The sequence below is a fragment of the Megascapheus bottae genome, unplaced genomic scaffold (assembly GCF_031878675.1).
Source record: "Megascapheus bottae isolate mThoBot1 unplaced genomic scaffold, mThoBot2.hap1 HAP1_SCAFFOLD_43, whole genome shotgun sequence".
NCBI lineage: Eukaryota > Metazoa > Chordata > Mammalia > Rodentia > Geomyidae > Megascapheus > Megascapheus bottae.
This window is the reverse complement of record NW_028327392.1, coordinates 1,847,705-1,873,823: the sequence shown is the minus strand read 5'-3', so window position 1 is coordinate 1,873,823 and position 26,119 is coordinate 1,847,705. Positions and strand designations below refer to the sequence as shown.

Sequence of the window (26,119 nt, the reverse complement as noted above, 5' to 3'; positions counted from 1 at the left end):
TACACATAAGCTTCACCATAAGTGACATATTATTGTTTCCTACCATAGTATAGTTTTTGCATTTTTAGGAACACTGCAGAACGCACCATTTCATGTAAAATTTGTTTCGTTCTGAGATACTTACATTTATTACATAAACACTCTGCATTATTTTCTTGGTTTTTATTGTTTTCCTTGTTACACTTAGTGAAGTTTGAACTCAGAGGCTTGTGCTTGCCAGGTAGTTTGGGGTTGATTTTATTTTAACTATTGAGCCATACCCCTTGTTAGCTTTGTGCTTGTGATTGTCTGAATAGGGCCTTCCTTTACCTCAGGCTGTCCTGGACCTCTATCCCCTTATTTATGCTTCTCACAGAACTGGGATGACAGCATGAATCACCATGTCCAGCTTTTTATTGTTGAGATGAGCTATTGTGAGTACTTGGCTTAGTCTGGCCCTGGACAATGGTATTATCAATTCCAGCCTCCTGAGTCACTAGAATTAGAGGTGTGAGCCACTGAGCCTGGGCTACACACTCTATGGAAGTCTTTCTTCAGATACATTTATTTCTCTCAGGGAAATATCTGGAATATAAGTGCTAGCTCATAAAACATAAATGTAAATTTTATGAAAATGTCAGATTTTCATATTAAGTGAAGTAAGCCAGACTCAAAGGAACTTAGGCTCAATGGTTTCCCTCATTCGTCATAATCAGTACAAACCTTGGGCTCTACTAGCAGAGATCTGCAATAGAGCAAAATCTTGATACATAAGCCCATATAATGTGAAGCTAATTGAAAAGACCTCCAGGATATTGAAACAAAAGCCATATAATGAATGATTGTTGTCCTAATGTACTATGTTGTCTCTCATCTCCTTTGCTGTCCCTTGGTTATCTCATATTGCTATAGTATCTCACTTTGTTATCTGATATATTGAATTTATTTGTATTTGGATATTTGAAATTTGATAGGGAAGGGGGGAAAACCAAGACGGGTGGGGGGTGTGGGGGGGAGGGAAATGGCTACCAAGACATGTGAAAGGGTATCAATGTATGTGAATTAATGCACCTTCTATCTGGCAAATATCATGTAACCCTTTTACTAATTAGAGTAAAAAAAAAAGAAAATTTCAGATTTTTTCCCCAACATTGTATCCAAAATAATGTAGAAGTGTTAAAATTGCTCTGTATCCTTGATGATCCCATGTGTTTTGGGCTTCTTAAATTTAATTTCTCAGGCTAAAAGTGTAGTGATTTTGGCCTTTCATTTTAATTGTTGATGAGGTACATTTATTCTACACTTCCTCCGGGGCTTCATCAAAATTTAAGTCATATGAAGCCCTGTATATATAGTAATTATATTATGAATACACATGAATATATTATGAATACATGGAGCTATTGGGCTAGTAGTTTGTTCATAAAATCTGAAACGAAAAAGTATGAAATATTCAGAACTGGTACATCCAGAGAGCAGAATGCTTTCCTAGGTAGGAGCAGGGAATTAGTCTGTCCAAAAGATTGTAAATTATATAGTATTTTAATTAAGGATTACTCCTTGACAACAGCATGTAGCTTCATCATTTACATAGTGTGTATGAAGCCTTTGCATTCAGGTTTCTGCGTCAAATTAAAGACAAAAAGAAAAATAGCATTTTTATACCAATAATACATTTGCATTGTCATTTTTTCCACAGGTGCAGATGGTGCATAAAATGCCCTTGGCACCAGAGATGTAATCACACCATCTAATATATTTATGAACATTACTGGGACTATGATACTGAGGTAAAAATCTCAGTCTAGTTGGTTTTTTTTTCTGTGTTAATCTTTTGCTCAGTGGCAAGACATATGTATAAAGATTTTCTTTGAGCTAGGCACCAGGGACTCATGCCTGGAATCCTAGCTACTCAGGAAGCTGAGATCTGAGGATCAGATTGAAGCCAGTAGTGGCAGCAAAGAATCAGAAGTGGAGCTATGACTCAAGTGGTAGAACGGTAGCCTTGATTGTAAAAAGGGAAAGGATAACATTTAGGCCCTATGTTTAAGCTTACTGTGTTAGAAAACAAGAGCAGGCAAGTTTGCATTTCAATGTAATCTGCTTTTTCGCCTTTCTTAAGTAAGCAGATTTAAAAACATAGAAAAGTGTTATTAGTGAAGAGACTAATTTGCAGCAGTGCTATTAATTGGAACAAAAGGAAAGATCATGAGAAAGAACATGTATAGGAATTTAGGGTTATGTGCTTTCTTCAGCAATAGATATTTGAATATCATAAGTAAAGGATTGTGATTAGCTGAAGATACCTGGGGTCAAGTATTTATTTTTTCTTTTAATTGTTACACAGCATTTCACAGAAAAATTCTGAAGCAATGAATAGTGATGAATAAAAGATAAAAACTAGTCATAGAAACTGTCACCATACAAAAAGTTTCAAAATTATCTCCTAGACTTCCATAACAAGTTAGATTGCTGATGTCTTTGAATATTAATATGTTCAGATAATTCCTCCCTGAATACAAGACCTATGTGCAGACATGATTATACAATCTATCATCTATAAGTCTGTCTTTTCTATCTGTCATTTATGTACTTCCTGGTATAGGAATTGGGGCTTGAACTCATGACTTGTCCTTCTGTTTTGCTTTTATTCCCAATAAATTCCTGGTTGAACTATGCACCCTAGCTATCACTCTGTGTGTCAGGAAGTTGTGACTGGACATGGGTGTTTGGATTCCTGGTCAATGGCTCTACATCCTAAAAAGACATACTGGCCATACAAGTCGTGTATCAGCCCCTGTATTCATGATCTTTCATGTCATATACATGTTTCTCACATTTTCCTGTCCCATTCCTGCTAAGAGAGGAAGTTCAAGCATCTTGTCAGAATGTGATCTCCACATCTCCCACTGGCTCATTGTTCATCCCATTATTCTGCAGACTCCTTGCTTAGTTCTTTTGAAGAAGTGTGCTGCTCAGTCCTCTGAGGCTGAAGAGCTAAGGATACAAACTCCAGTGAAGGCACGAGGGCAAGGTAAGTAGTCCAATTTACTTCTAAAAAGTCATTTAACTGAAATTTTCTCAACAGATACTGTTATGTTAAATGGTCAATCAAAATGATAGCTAATAAAGGTAAGCTTAGAAGTAGATCCACAGAATAATTAAAGTAGTACACTGCATTTGCCTTTTTCATTACAGGTCAAAAGTGACCTTGTGAATTGATAATTTTTTAAGTCATCAAGCTCTCTGAATAGGATCAGTGGAGCAAGCCACAGAATGGGGCTTCGTAATGAGTTTCACTATCCACTACTGCTCCTGGCCCTACTGTTTACTTTTTTTTTGCCAGTGCTGGGCTTGAGCTCAGGGCCTAAGCACTGTCCTTGGATTTTCTCAAGGCTAGAACTCTACCACTTGAGTCTCAGCACCATTTCTGGCTTTGATCTATGTATGTGTTATTGAGGAATCGAACCAGGGTCTTCACGCAAGCTAGGCAAGCACTCTACCACTATGCCAAACTCCTGCCCCCCCTACTGTTTCTTTTTATCCTGTTGCTTCACTTGCACCCAATAAATTAGCCACCAAAATGGTTCCATGCACTTATCTTGGGTAAGCTTCTGTATATATTCAAGTGATGAAGATCTGGGTCACTGAAGTAATTCCTGCTAGGCCCGGGAGCATGGCCTAGTGGTAGCCTCTTGCCTTGCTTGCATGAGGTCTTGGGTTCGATTCCACAGGACCCCATACACAAAAAATGCTGGAAGTGGTGCTGTGGCTCAAGTGGTATTGCTCTAGCCTCGAGAAAGCCAAAGGTCAGTGTTCAAGCCCTGAATTCAAGTCCCAGGACTTTTGCTTCTTTAAGGATCAAATTTTCTTTTGCTCTAAATACCATGATTTATCTGATTTTAGTAGGTGAGACTGATAAAAGATAATGGTTTTCTCGGCAGGACATGACTCAGTCTAATGCAGCAGAAGGACAAGACATGTGTGAGAGAACATAACCTTTGGTATGTTCATTATTTACATTCTATCTTCTCCTATAAGGGGTCTTTGTATTTTCAATAATATAGCCAAAGGAATTTATATCCCAGGTTACTCTAAACAATCAGTGGGACAAAGCATTAAGTGCTCTATAATTCATTTCATAAGTATGAATATTGGGATATTTCTTAGAAATGTCAATATCTTATATTCAATATGATACTTGGAGTTACACTCAAAATGGATGATTATGATTTGTGCTTCTGATAATAAATATGCCTCATGTAGATGGGCACGGTGTCTCATGCCTATAATCCTAACTGAGGCTGAGATATGAGGATCAGGATTCAAAGCCAGCCCTGGCCCTAATGTCCATAAGACACTGATCCCCAATTAACCACCAGAAAAATGGAGGTGGTGCTGTGGTTCAAGGGGTAGGGCAGTAGCCTTGGGCTGAGGAGCTCAAGGAAACACCCAGGCCCAGAATTCAGGTCCTACATCCAAGAAAAATAAAAAAATAAGTAAATATGCCTCATGTGATAAAAGTTTAAATCCCAATCGAAGACTAAGCATTCTGAATTGTGAATCCTATTTTGTTACTAACTCTTAGCTTCTTTCGAATTTGATAATTCTCAGAGGTTTCAAATTCATAATTTCATATTAAAATCATTAGTGCCAAAGATTTGGGCAGAAATATATCGTGTGCTGTGCTGTGAACTTCAGTATGTGGATTGAGCAAGTGAAGAATCTGACCTAATCTAACTAGTTGTGTCAGAGAGGTGTTTGAGAAGGGTGTTTAATATCACAAAAAGCAGAATATTTCATTTTAATGAATTGGATCAGAAAATGAAATGTTTATTGGCTAATTTAAATATAGCTCAGCATAGATTCACATTGGATATTTTGCTGTGAATACACACAGATTAAAGAACCAATATGCGTGATAACCAAATGGAAGAAAGCCCAGGAACCCATATATACAATAGGAACTTAGGAATCATGGCTTCATGCCATGTTAAAATTGTGTTATATATTCAAAACTGAATCAGTTTCCCTTTCCGAATATTAACCTATGGAGACACCATCGGTGAACAAACTACGCATGTTTGCATTGTATTGACATGATGGACAAGGTATCTGTCAGCAAAGAATTTTAGCTCTAGCACCCCTTCCAATGAAGATGTTGAGAAAGATTTAAATCTCCTTTGTTCCTGAGATGGAAGCCAGAAGGAGGAAAAGTCCCTATTCAGACAACGGATTTCCTAATGAGACCTTGATCCTCCATGGAAAGAAAGCTGAGAAACAAGTGAATCTCTAGGAGGATCATTGTCCAGGGAGACAAGCAGAGCATGCCTAGGTTCATCATTTTACCCTGACAGTCAAGGGTTGAGCAGTTCTCAGCTAGAAAGATACCCATTATCCTGGTGTTTACGTTGTAATCAATTGGAAAGAAATTTTGCCAGAAGTCCAGTTCTCATTTTTCACACTTAACAAATAACTGTTCTTATGCCAGACTCAAAGGAACATAGGCTCAATGGTTTTCCTCATTTGTCATAATCATTAGAAACCTTGGGCTCCCCTAGCAGAGATTTACAACAGAACAAACCGAGATACATAAGGCCATATAGTATGACACTAAATGAAAGGACCTCCTGGATATAGAAACAAAAGCCATATAATGAGTGATTGATATCCTTAACGTGCTATGTTATCTCTCATCTCTTATGCTGTTCCAGGCTTATCTCATATTGTTACAGTTTTTCAGCTTGTTGTCTGATATATTGTACATATGCTTATTTGGTTATTTGAAATAGGGTAGGGAAGGGGGAAAAACAAGATGAGGGGCGGAGCGGAGGGAGGGAAATGGGGACCAAGACATAAAAAAGGGTATCAATGTTTGTGAAGTAATGCACCTTCTATCTGGTGAATATAATGTAACATTTCTAATAATTACAATAAAAATATATGAAAAAAAGAAATAGCTCTTCTTACCAGATACTTTTCCTTTAGATAATCAAGAGCCTGGGATTTGGTAGGTCCATGTTCAAAGCCAACCCATCATGAAAGTCTGGGAGACTCCCTGTTCACAATAAGTAGCATTAAAGGAGGCAGGCAGTGTGCCTTATGAGATGAGGTCGAAGCCAGACATGGTGTAGAAAGTTGAGCAAGAGTTAAGAGAAGCCCTAAGTTTAAAAGTTGACATGCTCAGAATCTGAAATCGAGAGAGAGAGGGGGAGAGAGAGAGGGGGAGAGAGAGAGAGAGAGAGAGAGAGAGAGAGAGAGAGAGAGAGAGAGAGAGAGAGAGAGAGAGAGAGAGAGAGCGCACGCACAAGCAGTAAGAAATTGTCCTTTTAATTTCTTTAAGCTTATTATACCTTTTTTCTTCCTAAGGGAAAGTTTACATTGTGGTAAAACTTTCAGTATTTAAAACTAACACACTGACTAAAATTCCATTGAGTTTTCTTGTCAGTGAAAGCTTTTTCTTAATGCATAGATCAATATGCTCTTGTGTCCTTGTGCATCTAGGAAAATACTCTTTCTTTTTCTATTGCTGTTGATCCTAGGCCTTTAATTGAGGGCCTGGGCACTGAGATGTTTTTCTTTTTTTTCTTCTTTCTTTTTTCTGTGCCAGTTCCAAGGCTTGTACTCATAACTGTGGCCCCGAGCTCAGGCCCCAGGACTTACAAAAAAAAAAAAAAAGAAAGAAAGAAGGAAAAAACAAAAGAAAGAGGCATTGTCCCTGCGTTTTCACAGGCTAGTGCTCTACCACTTAAGGCTCAGCACCACTTTCAGCTTTTTCTATGTATGTGGTACCTAGGAATTGAACCCAGGGTTTCGTGCATGCTAGGCAAACACTCTACCACTAGGCCATGCTTCCGGCCCACTGAGGTGTTTTTACTCTTGGTTACCACTCACCCATTTGAGCCACAGCTCTACTACTGAATATTTGAAGGTTTATTAGAGATAAGTCTGTTAGACTTTGATTCCTAAGCAGATTTCAAATATGGATTGTGAGATCTCAGCCTCCTGAGAAATTAAGATTACAGATGAAAGCTAGTAGAGCCCAGCTGACCATTACCTTTTCTTTTGCTTAATTCAGTATTAGGATCCTTCTTATCATACAAATATCATCTTTTGATACATAAGCAAATTCTCTCCTGGAAAGTGTTTCTGTATTTTATTACTATCCTAGTGAAAATATTAGTACTTTAAAAAATATGTATTTGATACCCCATCCTCCATAGCTTATGGGATGTGCAAGGTTGCTTTCTGTGTTCTTGAGTTAATTGCTTGCTGAAATATTCTCACCAGCCGTACTTGTGTATATCTGTAAGGTTTTTCTATAGTCACATGCTTGAATGACATGAACAATGACCTGACAACAACCATGGCCGCAACAACAGTGGTTTCACATGAAAATCAGAAGAAAAGAGCTCAGTGATAAAGACACTGAAAACAACAAAGTTAATTTTTTACGAATTCAAACATTTTTACTTAATTAATTTTGAATACCAATTAAGGAATGGTAGCCATGAATTATAGCTGAAATAGGATCTTTACATCTTTATCTTATGTATTTGCTTTTTAATTTTTCCTCTAACCTTTAAGAAGAAGAAAGAACTCCAGGTCTGGTAATGAATAATTATCTCATTTGTATATTTGATGTATGGGATTGAATGTATTTTCTGAAATACATATACATTTTGAAATACTGTTATTTAATTTATAGATCACACATCAAATAAATGGAGCAGATGATTCTAATGTCTTCTCTCAGTTGTCTGAATTGGTCTCAGAAGAGTCTGCCTTGCCTCATGATGAGCATTTCTCCATGTAAAATACCACTGAATACCTCTAAGTTCTTTTTGTCTTCCCCCAGTTCTGGGGCTTGAACTGAGACTCAAACTGTGACCCTGAGCCTTCTTTGCTCAAAGATAGGGATCTACCCCTTGAGGCACAGCCCATAGCTGTCTTTCTCTGAGTATTTTACAGGAGATGAGAGTCTTATGGACCTTCCTGCAGCAGCACCCTTCTCTGTGCTCTCCCATTCTCACTGAGGATCATACCGCTTCCACCTACAATACTGCAAGAACCATAGGTGCCTTTCACATTCACGACAACTCCAGAGACCATGGTCAGTTTTGTAAATGCTAATCCCATATTTAGTGTACACCAGATCTTTTCAAGCAACATGGCCACAATGTTATAGCTCTCACTATCTGTAATCTCAGTGTGTCTGTGGCTAAGACCAGATTTGAAGTTCCAGACCAGCTGGAACTACATAGTGGGAACCTCTGTCAAAAATTAGCAGGCGTGGGCAGGAGTGGAAGAAAGGAAAGGTACAAAGAAGGGAAGTTCAAAAAGCTTTGTAAGTTCTCATTGCCTTTAGCCATTAATTGAAGCTTCCTTTCTGTTTTCACAAGCACACTGTAGGGTAAGATTTGTTGTGTGTTTTAGCATTCTAGTTTGTCCATGCCTTGAATGCACATTGGTGTCCTTTTACTATAAAACTGAAGACTGCTGATGTTTGCTGTCCTTCAAGGGGTGATTTGTGATTGTGTATATTCTTTGGAGATCTGCCTTTCCATACTTTCCATCTACAAGAGTTCAGATTACCATAAATCTAATAACTTTCTTTTTAGAGTGGATACTTTCTGGCATTAACAAGATCAGTGTGTGTGTGTGTGTGTGTGTGTGTGTGTATAGATGTGTGTAGTAATGCTTGAAATCCAATCCAAGAATCTTGCCTGTTTTTTACTTATGGCGGGCTCTGTTCCACTTGAGCCTGCACTTTCTGGGTTTTGGATGGCCCATTGAAGATAAAGGTCTCCTATATTTGCCTGCCCCTGGTAGCTATGAACCAACATCCTCTGAGCCTTCTGAGTAAATAGGATTATTAGTGATCAACTACTGGCATCCATATCTATTGGCATATGACTTTGATCTTTATTCACTTATAAGAAATGTCAGAGGAAATCAAATGACATCATTAGGATTACTCTGAGAAAACACTGATGTTTAACACATGGGTTAACATTCGCTGTGCTCATCAACCTTCTGTATGATTTCAATCTTTTATATCTGTAATGAGCAATTAGATTTCTTGAGCCCTGTTTTTGGCAATGATGAGGTCACTTACAAAAAAGTTGGTTCTTCCTCTCTTGGTTTTATAAATTGTAGGATATTTCAGGACAGGATTTATTGAGGGTTAATTTTGCCCTGCTGAGGCAAGGCATTTCTGATGTCCTCTGCTCTGTAATGACATCAATTCCTGGCAGAGTGTGAACAATAGGTAGTTTCCTGTCATCTCTTCATGTGTTTTATTCCTCAATGTCAGGCCCCTTTCTGAACACACGTGATCCATTGCTCTGTTACATATGCAAGGGGGTCCTGTGTAGCTCTCCTGGATTTCCCTCATATCTCTCTGTACTCTCCAGTGCGCTGTCATGTGACAGTCAAGCTCCTAGCTTCCTTCAGCCTGTTTTCCTCACCATTGCATCTTGGGAACTTGGAGTATGCACCACCTAGCTTTCTTCTTTTTGTGCCTTGGTCTGTACCCCTCTCACAGAAGGGCCTGGGCACTGGGAACATTTTCTTCACTGTCTCTCAAGGACACCCATCTATAATAGTTTAGCAGTGCATTCACTGACTTCATTCTCTCAAATATGTTGTCTTCAAAGTGCTTTAGTGTGGTTTGCTTGAATACTTTTGGATTGGCTTCATAGAGAACCACAGCTCAGTACAGCTTACTGCACCTTAGGTAGAAACAGACTGCCATGAAGCATCAGTAAATATTGTAGATTGATTGGATACATATCAGCTCATAGTCTCTCTTCCTGTTTCCTTTTTAGGAAAGCTAGTTTCTTCTGGAAAGTACTTCTGTGCCTAGTGAAGGTCAATTCCTAGTGCAAGGAGAAAATGCATCTACTGAAGCGACAGTGGTCATTTTTCTGCCTTTCCACTGCCCTAGGCTCTAAGCTAACCCAGAACAGGGATGTAACTCATTTATCTGCAAAGCTTCATGCAGTGGTTTCATGGAGTAGAGTCTTTTTATGCACTTGGACAGAAGAGTGAATGAGAAAATATGGATACATGTGTTCCTTTATGGTTAAAAAACTGAGATAGCCTTTTTACTGTTTTTTTTTCAGGTTGTCTATTTCACCCAGAATGCACTTCATTTATGTAATGATCTTCACAACTTTAAAAAAAGACAATGGAAAATACATATGAGAATATATTTGGAAAATACGTGCAAATGCCAAGAAAAGGAACAAGAAAAAAGCAAAGAACGTATTATCACAACTACAGTGTGAAGAGCAAAAAGGAGAATTTTGTCTTTTTGAGGATGTGCCAGTCTATATGGAAAATCTTGAACAGCATTTAGATCTATACATACAACTTCATAGCTTTCTGACTCCCCTCTCAGGTGCTTAAAGGTGTGTTTTTATAGTGTTCACAGTTGGGGATAAGTTATTTTACCAATGATACCTGTAATAATTAAAGGCAAATTTCTTAAATCACAATTATAATGACTTCCTAAAATTAGAATATACTGAGATCTCATTGTAAGGCAAAATTTTTGAATATAGTATTTGTTGATGCTGCCAGGAATAATATTTTCTATATGATAATTTTATATGTTCCTATTCACTTACTTTCAATAACTACTTCTATGTATAGTATTGTAAAATTTAACATGTGTAGTTAACAAATTTTTTGATCAATACCTGCAAAATACTCATAAAAATTTGTTTGTTCACAATTCCTCAGCATTCAGCCATGTTGTCATACTTTTCCATTATTGCTGACAGTAAATGCATGCAAAGGCATTTTTCATTTATTCGTTAGTCCTGGTCCTCAGAAATTCAAGTTCCTTAGGCATACTTTATTGACTAACGAAATGCTGGTATTTGTCCTTGGCAACCTTCACAGGACTGTGGACAGAATGAAGGAGGCCACTGAAGGAATTTCCTTGGTGACTGCACACTCTCAGTCTCTTGCACATACTCCTGTCACAAGGCCTAGCATCAAGGGCTCTTCTATGAAAAGACTTCCACATGATGCAGAATTGAAGGGAAGTTTCCCTCCTAGAGAAAACCATGTGACTTCTTCATCAAATGCATACACTTCAGTTAAGAGCCTGGACCAGTACCTGAGCAGGGTCAGTTGCATTTCAATATGTTCCACTGGTTTGCAAAGTTTGAATGATTACGCTTCAGTTTTGACATCCTGACTTGTTTGACTACCTTGTGCTCAGTTAATATTGCTATCATTCAGTGTAGCTTGTTTTATTTTGTGGATCCTGGGGCTTTAAATCTGGGCCTGGGCTCTTTCCCTGAGCTGTTCTGCTCAAGGCTAGGGCTCTAACACAGGGAGTCTTCCAGACTGTTGTGATGAATTGGCATTGAACTTGGACCTTCCAGTTCCCAGCCTCTTGATTAACAAAAGTATAAATTGTGTTTGATAGGAAGATATTTCTTTATTCTGGTGGTAGGGCTTGAATTCTGGACGTAGATGCTGTCCCTGAGCTCTTTAGCTCAAGGCTAGTGCTCTACCACTTGAACCACAGCACGACTCCCAGAAGATATTTCTTTATTATTATTATTATTATTATTATTATTATTATTATTATTATTATTATTATATTGTAATGTATAGAAGGATTACAGTTACATTCACCAGATAGTATGTGTGTTACTCAGAAAATATTTCTTAAATGTGAGAAATATTTCCTTCTGCCATCATTCCTTTCCTATTCATTATGACAACATAGATGCCAAGGAAATGGGTATCTTTCTAGCTGCCTCCTGCTCATTCCCTGACTGTAAGGATAAAATGATGAACCTAGGCACTCTCTGCTCTGCATCCCTGGAGGCATGTCTGTCAGTATTCTTTCTCTGGAGGAGCCATATCTCAATATGAATGTTTCCTCCTACTGGTATTCCTTTCAGCCACCAAGAAAAATCCTTCTCAATTCCTACATTGAAGGGGTTCTGGAGACAATTCTTTGCTGATACAACACTACAATGTAAATATGCATCCTGTTTGTTCACTGATTAACTTTTTCTCCAGCGGTAAATTTTCAGAAGGAGAAATTGATTCAGTGTCTATACATAGCAAATATACAATGTAACACAATTTTATACATAATTTTATAAATAACAGAATTTTAACATGGCATAAATTACCAATTCCTATGTTCCTACAGGATATGTGGATTAATGGTTTCCTTCAACTTCGTTATAGTCTCTACAGGGACTTTTATCTGTGTATACTCACAGCAGAATGTCCAATGTAAATCTATGCTAAGCTGTATTTACATCAGTCTATAAACACTTGATTGTATTTTTTTGATTCCACTCATTAAAATGAAAGATTGTTTGTTTTGCAATATTAAACACCCTTTCAATTATCTCCTTCAGACACAAGAAGTTAGGTTATGTCAGACTCTTATCTCCCTCAATCTATACACTGAAGGTAACACTTGGACACTACATGGTATATTTACACCCTTATCTTGGGCATTAATGATATTAGTATGAAATTATGAAGTTGGAGCCTTTAGAATTATTTTCATTTGGTAAGAAGCTAAGGGTTAAAAACAAAATAGGATTCTTAATTCCTACTGCTCTGTAAGGCTGATTTGGATTTAAACTTTTATCATGTGAGGCATATCACAAGCACAAATCATAATCACATTTTGAGTATAAATCCAAAGAAGAACACAAAAACATGAAACGTCCATATAAAATGTTAATTTGAAAAAAATGAAAAAATGTATGTGCAGAAAGACTTAGAGAAGAATGGTTAACACAGGTGCAGTGACTTACATCTATAATCCCAGCTACACAGGAAGCTGAGAAGTGAGTATGGTAGTCCAAGAACATCACAGCAAAATATCACAAGTTTCAGCTCAATAAAAAGCTGGATGCTGTGGCTCAAGTCTGTCATGTGGGCTCTGCGAGAAGCCCAGGGGGCCCATGCCAGGTTCTGAGCCTCCTGTGGGACATGGAAGGCTGTGGGCCTTGAGGGGCCCTGAGGAACTAGACTTGGCCTGATCCTACCAGGCGCTGAAGTGAGCAGCATGGCAGAAAGGTGCTGCATCCTCCTGAAGCTCCCAAGTGCATCCACTACCCAGAGAGCAGAGCAAGGAGGTTTCCAGTCAAGGAACCCAAGGCCTTGTCACCCACTGTCCCCTATGCAGAGTGGGCATGCCCGAGAGTGTGGGGGCGGAGCCCAGAGGAAGGGGGCGGGGACAGCACAGCCCCAATGCCAGGGCCTCTGGCCAGTCAGCTAAGGTCTAGGGCTTCCTCACTGAGGGCTCAGCATAGGATGGGAGAACTAGATCCTGCCAACCACTGGATGTCATCTGGAAGAGAGGAGACAAGTCGAGTCGCTTCCTGTAAATTATCCAGAGCTGCAGCACTCCCCTCTCAAACTCTGTTTTCGTGTGTGTGTGCGTGTGTGTCCTAAGGCTTGAACTCTGTCCCTGAGCTTCCTTTTTTTTTTTTTGGTCAAGACTGGCTTTAAAACACAATCCTCAAATCTCAAGCCCTAAACTAGCTCAGATTTCAGGCACTGGGAACTGGATGTTTGAATTTTTAACAGACTACTTCACCTAGTCGTCCTTCTAAAGACTTCAAACCGGGAACTGGGATATCCATATTGCACATTTGGAAACTGAGGCACAGAGAAAAGAAGTAACAATTCAGGTGGCAGGGATTAACAGCGTTGCTTCCTATTAAGCTTCCTGGTCTCTGTGGCTTTCTGAAGGGTCTGACCCAGCTCCTGATTGGTCTATGGGCTTCTGTTCCTGCACCCCCTTTATAGGAAACACTGTGGACACTGGGATGGGATCGTTCTCTGTGTGGTTGTCATGGGCACTGTAGTGTGCTGAACACCATCCGGGGCCTCCATCTTCATGTAAGAAGCACCTACCTTAGGTGTGGCAGCCAAAGTGTTCCCAGATATGGCCCCGCAGGCCCTTCTGCATTACAGGTAATCACATTCTGGTGCCCTGGCATCAGGTGATCACCACCTATGAGCCAACCTTCCTGTGTTGGTACACCAAGACCCAGAGGAGAAAGATTCCTCCATGCCCATCCATGCTTCTGAGATAAGATTTGTGCTCTAGAGTGCCAAGTGTCAGTAATCCTAGCTACTTAGAATGCTGATATCTGAGGACAGCCAGAAAGAAAAGAGCATAGGACCAAAATATCCAAAACCCAGAAGTGGAGCTGTGACACAAGGAGTAAAGCACTATCCTTGATAACAAAAACTAAGGGACAATGCCAAAGGCTGATTTCAAATACAAATATGAGCACAAACAATAAATGGAGAGAGAAAGGGCAGACTGACACTGTCTAAAAAGAAGTGAACCTGTGACAGCTGGGCACTAGTGGCGAATGCCTGTCATCCTTGTACTCGGGAGGCGGAAATTGAGGATCACAGTTCAAAGCCAGCCCAATTAGTAAAGTCCATGAGACTCATCTCCAACGAACGACCGGAAAATCAGAAATGGTGCTGTGGCTCAAAGTGGTAAAATGTTTGAGCAAAAGAGCACAAAGGCAGTGCCCAAGCCCCCTGACTAGTAAAAGTTTGAAAAGAAAAATAAATGCATTCATTATCTGACTTTCGTAGCTGTAACCTTGTGTATATCACCTTTATAATAACAATAACAAATAAAACTTAAAAATAACCAAATAAATGAAATTTCCTCCCTGAAAGGATTACTGCCTAATACATCATCACAGAAGAGGGCCTGACAGGAGGCAAAGGGCAGCTGGTTGACCTGCAGGGTCACTGTTCAGTGCTCTGGTTCCTGCTCTGCCTCATGACAAAAAACCCAAATAAACAAAAAAACAAGAGGAGGATTTACAGGGAATGACAAGGAGTGAATTCTTCCCCATATTGTTTATGTCCACATGGTTTCTCACCATCATGTATAGTTTGATTCGCAAGGCACTTAGACCAGAGACACTATTCACACAATGTTTATGCAAATAGGTTTTTCTCTTTAGTGTGAATTCTTTCATGTCTCTAATGGTGAGAGAGTTGTGTGAAGAAAATCCCACTCTGCTTACACATATAGGGTTTTTTGTCTGAGTTCTCTCATGTTTTTGAAGGTAGCAGGGATGAATAAATATTATTCCACACTGCTTACATCCTTAGGATTTCTCTCCAGTGTGAGATTTTTCATGTCTTCAAAGATAACCAGAAATAATGTTTTCCCACATCACTCACATTGAAGGGTTTCTCTCTAGTGTTACTACTTTATTGTGCCTCAAGTTAACAAGACAAAGAGAATGTTTTTCCACATTGCATATATCTACAGAGTTTCTCTCTGGTGTACATTCTTTCCTGTCTTTTAAGGAAATGGGGAAGAATGAAGGTTTTCCCACATTGCTTACATCCATAGAGCTTCTCTCCAGTGTAAGTTCATTAAAGGACCCTGGAAAAGTGGAATGTTTTTTCATATTGTTTACATTCCTAGGATTTCTCTCCAGTGTGAATTCTTTCCTGGGCTTTTAAGGTAAGTAGAGGAAGGGTAGGCTTTCTCACATTGGTTATAACCATTGTGTTTCTCTGCAAGATGAGTTACTTTATGCCCTTGAAGGATACTGGAAACTTCTCTATCTCCCTCTCTTTCTCCTTCTCTTTCTCCCTCTCTCTCTCCCTCTCTTCCTCTCTCTTTCTCTCTGTCTCTCCCTCTCCGCTACCTCTAACTAACTATTCCCTGAAAAGAACCAAGAGAAAAATAGAGTAAGAGATTTATAATGTTCAAATGAACCCCTTTGAGAATCCAAAAGGAATTGTGGACTGGATCATTAGTCTTTACATTTGACAGCAGAGAGCCTATCAATGCCATTTCTTTTTTGTGAGATTGTCTTATTTTCTGACTGTTATAGTAGACCTTGTTCATTATCTCCTTTAGAGCATTTTTAATACTTGACTATCAGATCTGAGTGTTTTACAAATATTGCTTTCATCAAGTCTTTGCTTCTTCTACAGTTTTCCTTTTCTTTGATCCGCTCCTTTTGAATTGCTATGATAAGTTTTTCTCATGCCTAAATTCAAGGCAAGTATGATAGAATGATGTAGCTCTTTATATTGACAAAGAAGTTTAATATGATTTAGTTGTTTATATCACTTGGGCCAGCTACTTGTCACACATAACATTTCAGTTCAAAACTTTAACTAAAGAAAAAGGATGAAAGGTGTGATTTTTAAACCATTTTTTTAAAACATGGGTCAATTTCAGAAAGTTCATGATGATGAATTAGACATGTTATATGTAGAGAAAGATGATAATGTATTGAAGAAAAGAGTCCCATGAACTGTTTTTCCTTACAATTCTGTCTTCCTTAGATTTGGCTTCAGACAAAATGACTTGAGATTGCTAATATTACTTGTTACCACTGCAGCAACCCTTCATTTTGGAAACAAGCTTCTGAATGTGTTATAATTTGAGGTTCAACTGCCTTTCACAAATATCCTCACACATCTGTTGGAGCAAGTATTGTAACACATTTGAATTTCAAAGTTTTTGAGACTTGATTCTTTTCTACTTAAAAGGAAGAAAATTTGGGCCGGGAGTTTGGCCTAGTGGTTGAGTGCTTGCCTAGCATGCACAAAAACCTGGGTCGATTCCTCGGTACCACATACATAGAAAAAAGCTGAAAGTGGTGCTGAGGCTCAAGTGGTAGAGCTCTAGCCTTGAGAAAGTTCAAGGACAGTGCCCAGGCCCTCAACTCAAGCCCCCCCAAAAAAGGCAAAAAAAAGGAAGAAAATTTGAGGCAAATAAAAAGAGTGATACTCTTGCACTTTAGTGGGTTTCAAAATGGAGTCAGGAATCAGAAATATCACTATAATATAGATTCAGCTTATGATCAGTAAACTGTAAAATATTATCCTAAACTACCATATACCCAATTCATTACTATGATATGACTTTAGTTCCTTTTTTGTATAAAAAGTACAATATTCATATGAAACAGGATAAATAAAGAAAACTGAAATGTGCTTATTGATGGTAGTGCTTTTAGATATTCATTTCATGTAAAAATGTCTCTGAAATGTAGCATTAATTACTAGAATGTTCTCTTGGCTCCCATCATCTCTATTTCCTCTCCTCTTATCCTATGTTGCTCTGCTCTTTTGCTTTTGGAAGAAGTATTTTCTATTCTGACATGTCTGGAATCACATAAATGGAAACAATCTGTGGTTACTTTTGGCATTTCCTTCCCACTATATTCACCCAGTGAACTTCACGTGCAGTACTATCAATCATGAATAAAAATAATTTTCCTATTTTGGAGTAGTTTGGGGGAGAATGGCAAAATTTTATTTTCTAGCATTGCCCTCATATCTGCCATGCAAGTGGCTCACACCTGTAATCCTCGCTACTCAAGAAGTTGAGATCTGAGGATCATGGTTCAAAGCCAGTTTGGACAGAAAAAATACCCATGAAATACTGATCTCCAATTAATCACTCAAAAAGGGGAAGTGGCACTGTAGCTCAAGTGGCAGAGTACTATCCTCAAACACAAAGAGGCACAGCACCTCGGCCCTGAGTTCAAGCCCCACAACTGACAAAAAAAAAGATGCAGGCATAAGATGATTGGTAACAGAAAATTGTTGAAAATGAGGAAAATAATATAATGAAACTATAGCTAGTGTATTTTCAGTGGACTCTGTTTCCAATGAGGTTCTGGATTTGATGTTCTTTTAACCGTTATTTGGCCTTCCACAGGTAAATTTCTTTACAGACACAAGCTGGTGTATTTCAGGTGGAAAGCTGCAGTGCCTCTTGGGTTCCAGATACAAGCATTGTGAACAGTTGTCTGGAGGAATTATGATGGAGATGCAGTCAATGAAATGGAAAACCAACTAGATGAGAAGACTACAGGTCTCATGACCACTACAGAAGAGATTTCCATCCTAAACTAGAGAGCACACTCTTAGGTTAGGTCCCAGTAGTCTTTTATGCTGTGACTCAACAAAGGACTTCACTGAGAGGAGCAGTTTGGGACTTATCTTTACAATGTCTTTGATGGTTACCTGCATGCTCATTGCTGGCTACATCTTTGATATTAAAATTTAACTCTTAGGTTAATGGAGCTGCGCTGCACTTTGTTCTTTACTTTCTTGGGTAAACCAATATGTATTAGAAATATGCAGTGATTATACCTGAAATGTGTCTTAGCTGGGCACTGGTAGCTCACACCTCTCATCCTAGCTCCTCAGGAGGCTGAGATCTGATGATTGCAGTTCAAAGCCAACCTGGGAAGGAAACTCCATGAGATTCTCACTCCAGTAAACTACTCAAAAATCCTGAAGCGGTACTATGACTCAAGTGGTAGAGTGCTCACCTTGAGCAAAAGAAGTTAAGGGACAGCACCCAGGCCCAAATTTTAAGCCCTAGGATCAGCCAAAAAAAAAAAAAGCTTACACCGATCACCCCTCATACCATAGAGACTTAGGTGATTCATGATTATACATGTAGTACCAGCCTCAGCTCCAGTTTGCACCCAGGTGATGTCTAAACCCAGCCCCTCTTCTTCCTGATGACAACCCAGAGGCTCCCATTCATGACAGTCCAGCCCTGCTAGACCTTAGCCAGCCGACTCACCCTGGCCTGCAAGAACCACATGGCCATGTGTGGATGTCAGCCTCTACAGGGACGGGAGCTGTGGTACAGAATGGAAACTGTGTGGCAAGAGCAGCTGTGACTACCCAGGACAAATTTTACCCCAGGGTACCTCCTCAGCCATTATACCACCTTACCTAACAACTGAGAATGACTTCAAACTAAACCAATGCTTCCATTAGTTACCACTAAGGGGGGGATGAACTATCTAACCCAGTCCTGGCCTCTGGCCACCCGGAGTTAAAGCACACCTCTTGCTGGTTCCTCATTGCCCCAGTTGTCTGCTTAATTGGTCAGAAGTTAGCCTCGCTGCCAATTAAGCTTTGCTGACTTTCAAAACCCAGCTCAACTTCCCTTCCTGGTTGAGAGAATCTTTTTGGAAATAGCCAGCTCTAGGCCCACTGTCTTCAATAAAAGACCTTCAAGTTTCTCTGTACATGGCACTCCTCTGTTTTGACTCATGGGGATACAAGAGGAACTGAAGAAGCCTCAAAAAAGGAGCCTGTGTGTTCCCAGAGGCTGAAGTTGTTGTCTTGTTCTTCACAGGATAGAAACAGGGATGCACTCTACACAGTGTCTGGCTGAGATCACCAGAGAGAAAGCATCAGGGAGATAGAAGGTTGGGCCTTCCAGGGAGATTTGAGCTATGATCACAGCTAGGTCTGTTTAACTCTAGGCTCTGGGGTTTGCATCAAAAACAGTATTCTGAGGACTGGTGGCTCAAGCCTGTAATTCTGGCTTCTCAGAAGGATGTGATCTGAAGATCACAGTTCAAAACAGCAAAGGGCTGCTTCCTAAAAGCAGAAATGAAACAAACCTAGACTCCCACCACCTCCAACCTCAACTACAGTTGAGAAATCAGTGGTCACTGGGCTACGATCATCAAACTCTGGGATTTATCCAATAGACTCACCAATTTACAACAATGTTAAGTGTTTTATTTGGTACATAGTTGTAAATAGTTGTGGCCTACTGTATAAATAGCATATCCATCAGTACAAACCCCCAATTTTTTCTATTATCTGTATTGATATGTATAATTATTGTAACCAGAGTTCCCCCACACACTAGAGAACAAGAACTGTTGAGTCCATCTACCCAACTGTCCCATCATAACTGCTCACCATATTCTTTCCTCAAAAGAGTAGGAGATAAATCTGAAAAGTCAAGATAAACTAAACTGAACTTGTTGGATGCTGGCGGTTCACACCTGTAATCATAGCTACTCAGGAGGCTGAGATCTAAGGATCAAGGTTCAAAGCTAGCCCAGGCAGGAAAGTCCATGAGATTCTTACTTCCTATTAAACCCATCAGAAAACTGGAAGTGGCATTGTGGTAGAGAGCTAGCCTTGAGCTGAAGAGCTCAGGGACAAAACCAGGTCCAAGCCCAGAGTTCAAGCCCCATGACCAACCAAAAAATAAATAAGCCCCCCAAAGCCCCCCAAAACTTAACTGAACTTGATAGGCTTGAAGTTTTAGTTGTTGTTTGGTTTTGTAGTTATTTGGGATTAATTAGAATTGTATTCTTGAAAACTATAGACTTAAACTATCATCTGTGCTTCCAGAGGAAAAAATGATAATGCCAGTCCCAACTTTTTTTTTGCCAGTCCCAGTGCTTAAACTTAGGGCTTGGGAAAAACTGGAAGTGGTGCTGTGGCTCAAAGCAGAGAACTATCCTTGAGAGAAAAGAGCTCAGGAACCATGGCCAGGCCCAGAGTTCAAGCCCCACCAACCACCACCACCAACAAAAACAATGTTCCTCTCTTCTATTAATAACCCAACATTATCTTATCTCACTTTTCTCCACCTATTCCCAAACATATCTACCACCTCTGACCATCTTTCTACTGAGGAGTAAGAGCAGCAATAACAAGAAGTAGAAATTAAAAGTCTTTTGTTGTGTAACCAGCATGATAATGGAAGCTTTATTGAGCATAACGAAAGTGTTATTGGAATCTATCAAAACAGACATATTGTAAAACCTTTAGGAACTCTAGGCTCACTACATTGAAATTTCTGATTCTGATGTGAAAGGCCAATTTGGTTTTGCCCAGGTATCTAGAAGTTGGCCAGGTTCTTGTGCTGTACCAGGCATTCAGATCTCAGTTTGGGACATTCCTGTGTACTCATGAACACCTTCTTCTTTGCCTTTCACAGCATCCTTTGGGCAAACAGTTTCTTTTTGTCACATTTTACATGAGGCTCTGTGATATTCCTTTGCTTTTTTCTTAAAGATTTCTGGCATCACAGCAATCTTTTACTTCTCTTGGGCATTCTTCTTGTTTCCAGGAACAAAGGAGGACTGTAGTTTAAAATATTTAAAACAGATGAATTAACTCTGAACTTTAAACCCATTTGTGTGTGCGTGTGTGCGTATCTGTGCGTGTATGTGTGTGAGATAGACACACACACACACACACACACACACACACAGAGAGAGAGAGAGAGAGAGAGAGAGAGAGAGAGAGAGAGAGAGAGAGAGAGAGAGAGAGAGAGAGAGAGATTCTAAAAGAGTATTGAACTCTTCCTAGATCAGGACTCGTGAAATCTGATATTTCAAAGAATAAGAAAATCAAAGACTCAATCACATTAAGTGAAGTAATCCAGGCCCAAAGGAATCTATAGGCTCAATGGTTTCCCTCATTTGTAATAATTAGTACACATCTAGGACTCTCCTAGCAGATGATTACAATAGTGTAAAACCTAGGTACCTAAAGTCATATAGGATGAGACTAAATGAAAGGATCTCTAGGATATGGAAACAAGAGCTTTATCTTGTGTGACTGTTGTTCTTAATGTACTATTTCTCTTTTCTTTTTTGCCCTTTGGTTAATCTCATATTGTTACTGTATCTGACTTCATTGCCTGGTATATTATATATATGTTTATTTGTTTATTTGAAATAGGAAAGGGAAGAGGGAAAACAAGATGATGGGGAGGGGGTGGGGAGAGGGAAATGGAAACAAAAACACAAGAAGGGGTATCAATGTGTGAGAAGTAATGCACCTACTAACTGATGAATGTAACTGTAACCCTTCTATACATTATCCCAACAATAAAAGAATATCAAAGACTCAAAGTCAAAAGTCAAATTCCACACAGCATAATCATGCATACATGATATCCGTTAGATTCTATGGAAACATTCTATGATTTCTATACCATTAAAAATCAGCAAAAACCTACTTGCCTCCAACTATGTAAATTATTTTCCCCTACATCTTGCTTGGGTCAATGTATTCATTTTTCATACTCAATCATCATTTTCTTGAAAAATAATTCTCTAATCTTTCTGCTAAGTGCTAAGGAGAATGTTCCACATTTGTGTTAAGCCTAACAATGGGGAAGTAGAAAGCTTTTGTGTGCTCCTCATTTGTGCCAGATGAGTCCAGTAAATGACTGTGTATCATGAATACCTGGAGCCTCGTTTTTTTTTAGATGAAAAACTCTGAAACAAAACAAAATAAACACTATCCAGCTAGGATATCATGAATTATATATTAAAACATGTTTGGGCATCTTTCATTTTTTTCCTTCTATAAGCCTATTTGGGCAGGAGCTGAACAGGAAGATGTGGCTGAATTTCATTTTTAACCCAGACCTGTGTGACTTCTCTGTGTGTTCAACATCTAGAGTATCCCATCAGAGCTCTGAGCCAAGGCTCACTGATGTAAATGGCTAAACAGCTGGGTCACATGACATATTTGTCTATGTGTTCCAATAAATATTTTGCTTCTGTAATTTTTAATCTTGGTCTAGAAATATTCAAACAGTGGATAAATAGCAAAACTGTCATCAATGTACTCTCACACACTCAGCAGTGACTGGCATGTGTCACAGTTTACACATTTCCAGGGGTGCACACACGGGGACTTACCGGGTCTGTATCATAAGGTGGGATGAAATGGTTACATGACACCTATAGATGAGAGGAGGACAGTAAGCGCAGAATCTGAATAGGAGAAACAAATTGATAATTTAAGCTCGCCATCCCTAACATAGAAGTTATTTATTACTACTCACTTATCCATCAGGCATTCTAGTGATGGTATGACTGAGAATTTAAAGACAAAGAATAGAGCTCACAAGTGTGGCACAGGAAGTTGGAAACAGAGTATAGTAAAATTCACTTATTTCCTTAAAATTCAATGGAAATACATCATCACTTCCAAAAGAATGAGAATAATAAATGTTATTTAGGAAAACTTGTTCTTGTCAAGAACATTGTAATTATGAAATTTTGTAGCTGGGTGCCATAGCTCACTCCTGCAATCCTACTTACTCAGGAGGCTGAGATCTGAGGATTGCAGTTCAAAGCCACCTGGGCACTAAAGTTTGTGAGTTGTTCATTTCCAATTAACCACCAGAAAACTGGAAGTAGCACTGTGACTTGGGGATATGGCAGTAGCCTTGAGCTAAAGAGCTCAGGGACTACGCCCAGGCCTAGATATCAAGTCCCACAACTGACAACAACAAAAAATGTAGGTCAACAAATGACACAATTTTATCCATGAAACAAAGTTCAGTTTTTAAGTTTACAGGTCTAGAAAATTCTCTGCTGACATTGTAAGCATATGAGTTCAAGAGTGGATGGTAAGCTTGAGATGGTGCAGGACAATCAGGTTCTGTGAGGTGAAATCACGCAGGTAGTAAGCATGGTCAGTGATGTGTCTAGACAGCAGTGTTCATTTCCAAACCAATTCAGATGCAGCTTCCACAGAAAGTTAAAATGCCAATTTCCATATCCTTATGGAGGCAAGTTACACAAAACATATCTTTACTCACTGTACCTTTGTGCTTATATTAGTACTCTTCAAAAGAGTTAAAACACAGAAGCAAAACAGGTATCTGTTCATCAAGGAGCACATGCATAAATACAATATGTGGCCAAAACAGAGAATCATTCAGCTATAAAGAATGAAATAATATCATTTGCAGGAAAATAGAAGTAGAGCTTATCATGTTAAGCCAAATGTACCAGACTGAGAGAATCAAATGTCACTGGTTCTCTCTATCTTGTAAATCTAGACTTTAAAGATGAATAATAGGAATGTACAAGAGGAACTTTTGGGGGAAGGGACAGCAGTGGGAGTGAGGACATGACAGAAGAAGGTATGGGACATGTATGAAATGCTCTTAAGTATACTATTTGATAACTATGAATGAAACCAGAACAACTATTGAAATTATTCTGAGAGTGGAGAGCACAGGTATGGAGGATATTGGAAGCACCACTGTAAACAACAAAGACATACCAACAACAACAAAATAACTGTAGAGATTCAGCATGAGAGCTTGAAGTTTTAAAAAATGCCCAGATCTCCAATTCTATTATGAACACTGAATGGTAGCAATATTAACTGAACACAAAGCAGTCAAACAAGTCAGGATTTCAAAAACTGAAGAACAATCATTCAAATACTGCAAGCCAGTGGAACATATTGAAATGCAACTGACCCTGCTCAGGTACTGGTCCAGGCTCTCAACTGAAGTGTATGCATTTGAGGAAGAAGTCACATGGTTTTCTCGAGGAGGGAAACTTCCCTTCAATTCTGCATCATGTGGAAAGTTTTCCATAAAAGAGCCCTCGCTGCTAGGCCTTGTGACAGGAGTATGGGCAAGAGACTGAGTGTGTGCTATCACCAAGGAAATACCTTCAATGGCCTCCTTCATGCTGTCCACAGTCCTGTGAAGTTTGCCAAGGACAAATACCAGCATTTCGTTAGTCAATAAAGAACGCCTAAGGAACAATTTCCTTTTAGCAAATCAACTTAAAAGGTTCTAGATAATATTCCCAAAAACTAGAAAACATTCAGTCTCATCATCTATCTATATACTATGAGCGGAAACAAGCATTTGTCACTGAATTATAATTCAGTCACAACCTCTGGAACGAATAAGAGCTGAATGCAGGATCAGAAATCATTTTAAAAGCTCTTGAGCAGTTTCTTCCTTTTATTTATCTTCAATGAGGCCTGACAGGACTTGCCCCTTCTGTCTTCCACTTGCCATCACACTGAACAAGGAAATATTTTAACCCCTTCTTCATTTCTCCTTTCAGTGCAGTAGAGAAACACCAAAGGCATTTTTTCCATTTTCCCAAGATTAAATGATTATTTAAAAGGCATGCCACACTGTATAGAAATCAACATTCTCTCCCATAATTCTGTGCATCTGGGACTATAGAAATGTCACTGTCCCTGCCTCACATCTTCAAATTAACATTCTCAGGTCATAATAATAAGAGTTCCCACAGGAGACCTTCCAGAAAAACAAGCTATTTCCTTGGCTCATATTTCCCTGTTTTTGCAGCATGTACCAGCAATCTATCCAGGAAGTATACAGTGGGGAGTAAAGAGGGGATCCACCAGCAAGCCTGCAGTTGTTGACAGCCATAAGATTAGATACAAGCATAAAGGGATAGGTCAACATATGGCAAAGAATGCTGTGACAGCTTGGGAATCACTTTTCATTTCATTCATGGTAGAAACCCCACTGTCCAGTGCATAGGTGTTCACGAGGTAGGCCAGGGAGTTACAGAACCACAGAGAAATGATGTCACCTAGGCAGTGAGGAATGAGACCCGAAAAGAATCCCAGCAAGCCCTCTTCCCGAAAGATAGTTATTATGGAGTCACAAAGTCCACAGTATTTGGATTCTCTGCCAATGGATTGTATCATACATCTCAGAGTGATCACGTGGAGGGGATGTGTAATGAGGGTAGCAGCACAATGAGCCATCATCTCTCGAGGTGTCTCTTTGATAACTTGGTCAAAGGAACATGAGGCTTCTCTATGGAAACTTCCAGTTCCTGTGTCTACGGACCACAGTTCCAAGGGCTCCTGAACACAGTCTTGGAGTTAAGCCTGTGAACAAGCCATGTTTCCTGTCGATGCTTCCAATGTGCTGAGCATAACAAAAGAGACCAGGAAGCTGACGTACTTGCTGCCCAAAAATATTTTGTCCTATTGTTGGAAGAAGAGGCACATATCCCACCCAGATGAGTGACACTAAAGGCATTTTATCTCCAGCCTCCCTCAAGTGGCCACACACAAAAATGCAGCCGCGGAATTGACCAATTCCAGTCTTAGTTTAGAAGACTAACCCTAGTGTCTGTCACCTTGGAGTTAATAGTATTTTTCTGCTACATCCCCATGAGAAATAATTAGGGTAGAATCTTGCAAAAAAAAACCCAGTTGTATTCAGCATTTCTATTTATATCAAATCTGCAAAGGAATTTTACAACAACGTATCTTTCTTAATTACTAGCATTGAATATGTAGCAGATAATTTAAGAGAATAAATTCATCATATAAGAGAGTTAAGTGGGAAAATCCATATAAAGAAAATAATAGTACCCATTTTTGAGTAACATTTTACAAGTTAATTTACTAAGAATTATATTCCAAAGTCATAGTACTTATGTCTCATAGCCTACTAATGTCATCAACCATTTCTCTAGAGACACAGTCACTGACCTTGGATTATGTTCTGTCATTCTCAGTTTATTAC

General features: G+C 39.2%; 1 protein-coding gene and 1 pseudogene across 14 annotated transcripts in view; both read right to left on the bottom strand.

Moving 5' to 3' along the window:
• Positions 1-2,585: 2,585 nt before the first annotated feature.
• The window catches only part of LOC150039987 (ankyrin repeat domain-containing protein 26-like), a 35,016-nt gene continuing 11,482 nt past the window's right edge, over positions 2,586-26,119 (bottom strand). For 8 of the 14 annotated variants that reach the window (XM_090327483.1, XM_090327486.1, XM_090327488.1 and 5 more), the window contains 3 exons: positions 24,065-24,293; positions 22,485-22,526; positions 20,508-20,909 (listed from right to left, as the gene is read on the bottom strand). In XM_090327483.1, the coding sequence (XP_090183609.1) occupies positions 20,865-20,909; positions 22,485-22,526; positions 24,065-24,293 (316 nt within the window). In that variant the 3' untranslated portion in view covers positions 20,508-20,864. Of the gene's footprint in view, positions 2,977-20,507; positions 20,910-22,484; positions 22,560-24,064; positions 24,294-26,119 lie in introns of those variants that run through there. The other 6 variants (XR_016534137.1, XR_016534139.1, XM_090327485.1 and 3 more) reach the window with 5 other exon arrangements.
• On the bottom strand, positions 24,612-25,463 carry LOC150039988 (mitochondrial carrier homolog 2 pseudogene; annotated as a pseudogene).